Source organism: Cebus imitator, unplaced genomic scaffold, assembly GCF_001604975.1.
Source record: "Cebus imitator isolate Cc_AM_T3 unplaced genomic scaffold, Cebus_imitator-1.0 Scaffold375, whole genome shotgun sequence".
Taxonomy (NCBI): Eukaryota; Metazoa; Chordata; class Mammalia; order Primates; family Cebidae; genus Cebus; species Cebus imitator.
In genome coordinates, this window is record NW_016107690.1 from 244,880 (window position 1) to 247,028 (window position 2,149).

Sequence of the window (2,149 nt, forward strand, 5' to 3'; positions counted from 1 at the left end):
CGGGGTTTCACCATGTTGACCAGGATGGTCTCGATCTCTTGACCTCGTGATCCACCCGCCTCGGCCTCCCAAAGTGCTGGGATTACAGGCGTGAGCCACCGCGCCCGGCTGACCTTGTCTCTTAAGTTGAAAAAGGGGCCGGGCATGGTGGCTCACTCCTGTACTCCAAACACTTTGGAGGCCAAGGCGGGCGGATCACCTGAGGTCGGAAGATCAAGACTGTTGGTGTAACCCCGTCTTTAAAAAAAAAAAAAAGAAAGAAAAAGTTGAAAAAGGAAAGGAGACGGGGTACAGAGAGGGTTAGCGTTTTCCCAAGGCCACACAGCACACAGGCCCTCTGCAGATGTTCGGAATGCGAAGTCGCCCGGACTCGCCCCGTTTGTCCGGGGACCCTCCCCATCGGGGAGGCCGGGCATCCATGTCCCTCTGGGGTGGTCCGGTGGGGTGGGGGGGTTCTGCCGCGTCCGTGAGGGTCCCCGGCCCCGCTGACCGTGCCCGCCCCGTGCCCCGTCCACAGGCAGGACAAGCTGAAGGTGCATATGCGGAAGCACACGGGCGAGAAGCCCTACCTGTGCCAGCAGTGCGGCGCCGCCTTCGCGCACAACTACGACCTGAAGAACCACATGCGCGTGCACACGGGCCTGCGCCCCTACCAGTGCGACAGCTGCTGCAAGACCTTCGTCCGCTCCGACCACCTGCACAGACACCTCAAGAAAGACGGCTGCAACGGCGTCCCCTCGCGCCGCGGCCGCAAGCCCCGCGTCCGGGGTGGGGGGCCCGACCCCAGCCCGGGGGCCACCGCCACCCCCGGCGCCCCCGCCCAGCCCGGCTCCCCCGACGCCCGGCGCAACGGCCAGGAGAAGCACTTTAAGGACGAGGACGAGGACGAGGACGTGGCCAGCCCCGACGGCTCGGGCCGGTTGAATGTAGCGGGCGCCGGCGGAGGAGGTGACAGCGGCGGTGGGCCCGGGGCGGCCGCCGACGGTAACTTCACAGCCGGACTCGTCTAAAAACCAAAAAGAGAAAACCGAAACCCGAGAGAGAGAGAGACAGAGAGAGAGAGAAAAAAATCACCCACCACCCCCCCAAAAACACAAAAAAAGAAAATCTATCTATATACAGATATCTATATCTATATATATATACAGATATATATATATGACGCGTCACAGAATCTAGGGTAGCGCTTTCTCAGATTTCCCTCTTTTCTGACGTTTTTCCTCCCTCGACAGGGGCCCCGGCCCTCCCTGGCTCCCCTTCCCCCCCACCCCCACCCCATCGCTGGGTTTCGGGGCTTGGTTTGGGGTTTTTTTGTGGGACACAAGGAATCCGAGACCCCACACAGCCCCCTGGGCACCCGGCATGGGGCCCGGGCCGATCTGAGGCCCTGGGTCGGGGTGAGGGTGGATGGGGGGAGCTTGGGGGAGGATGGGGTGGGCTTTTAATTTCCTCCCCTCGCTGGTTTCTATGAGTCTTTCAGACAAGACCTTAAATGATTTCTGTCTGCTCTGAGCAGACGTTAAAATGGGCCCCCGCCCCCGCCCCGCACCCTCCTTCCTCAGGGCACTTACTAAGGGAGGGGTCTCCCTCTCCATCTCCCCAATGGCCTCCCCACCTCCAACCCTGCCTGCGGCCCCCCTCCCCCACCCCCTGCATCTCCTGGCCACGAGACACAAACCTATTTATTTCCAGGCCTGGAGAAAGGAGATCGGACTGGGGTTCCCAGGGGGGCACCAGGATGGCTCCCGGGGGGCCTCCCGCCGCCTCCCTTCACGGCACTTACAGCTGGCGGGACCCCCAGGGACCACCCCTCAGGGCGCCCCCCCACCCCCGTCCGGTCCACCTAGACCCCCAAGTTTGGAGATTCAAAACTTCTGTCTTGGTCCTCTCCCCTGAGCCCCTCTCCCAGGTTTTTAAAGCACTTTTTAGATTTTTTTTTCTCTTTCCTCCTTCAAAACAAAATTTATATATAGATTATATATATATATATAAATAATATACTTTTCCTCAGAGGAGCAGGCAAAGTGTGGGGTAAACAGAGTCATGATCAGAGGAACCCCAGGGTCTAGTGATGGCAGGGACGGGGAGAGAGAGAAAATCCACAAAATTCCAATGTCACAAAAGCAATAAAACAAACTAGAAAAAGGAA

General features: G+C 59.1%; 1 protein-coding gene across 2 annotated transcripts in view; it reads left to right on the forward strand.

Annotated features, from left to right (window-relative positions):
* Positions 1–2,149, forward strand: part of ZBTB7A (zinc finger and BTB domain containing 7A) — a 21,526-nt gene extending 19,377 nt beyond the window's left edge. For both annotated transcript variants that reach the window (XM_017507386.2, XM_017507387.1), the window contains exon 3: positions 518–2,149. In XM_017507386.2, coding sequence (XP_017362875.1) covers positions 518–1,010 — 493 coding nt within the window. In that variant the 3' untranslated portion in view covers positions 1,011–2,149. The remainder of the gene's footprint in view (positions 1–517) is intronic.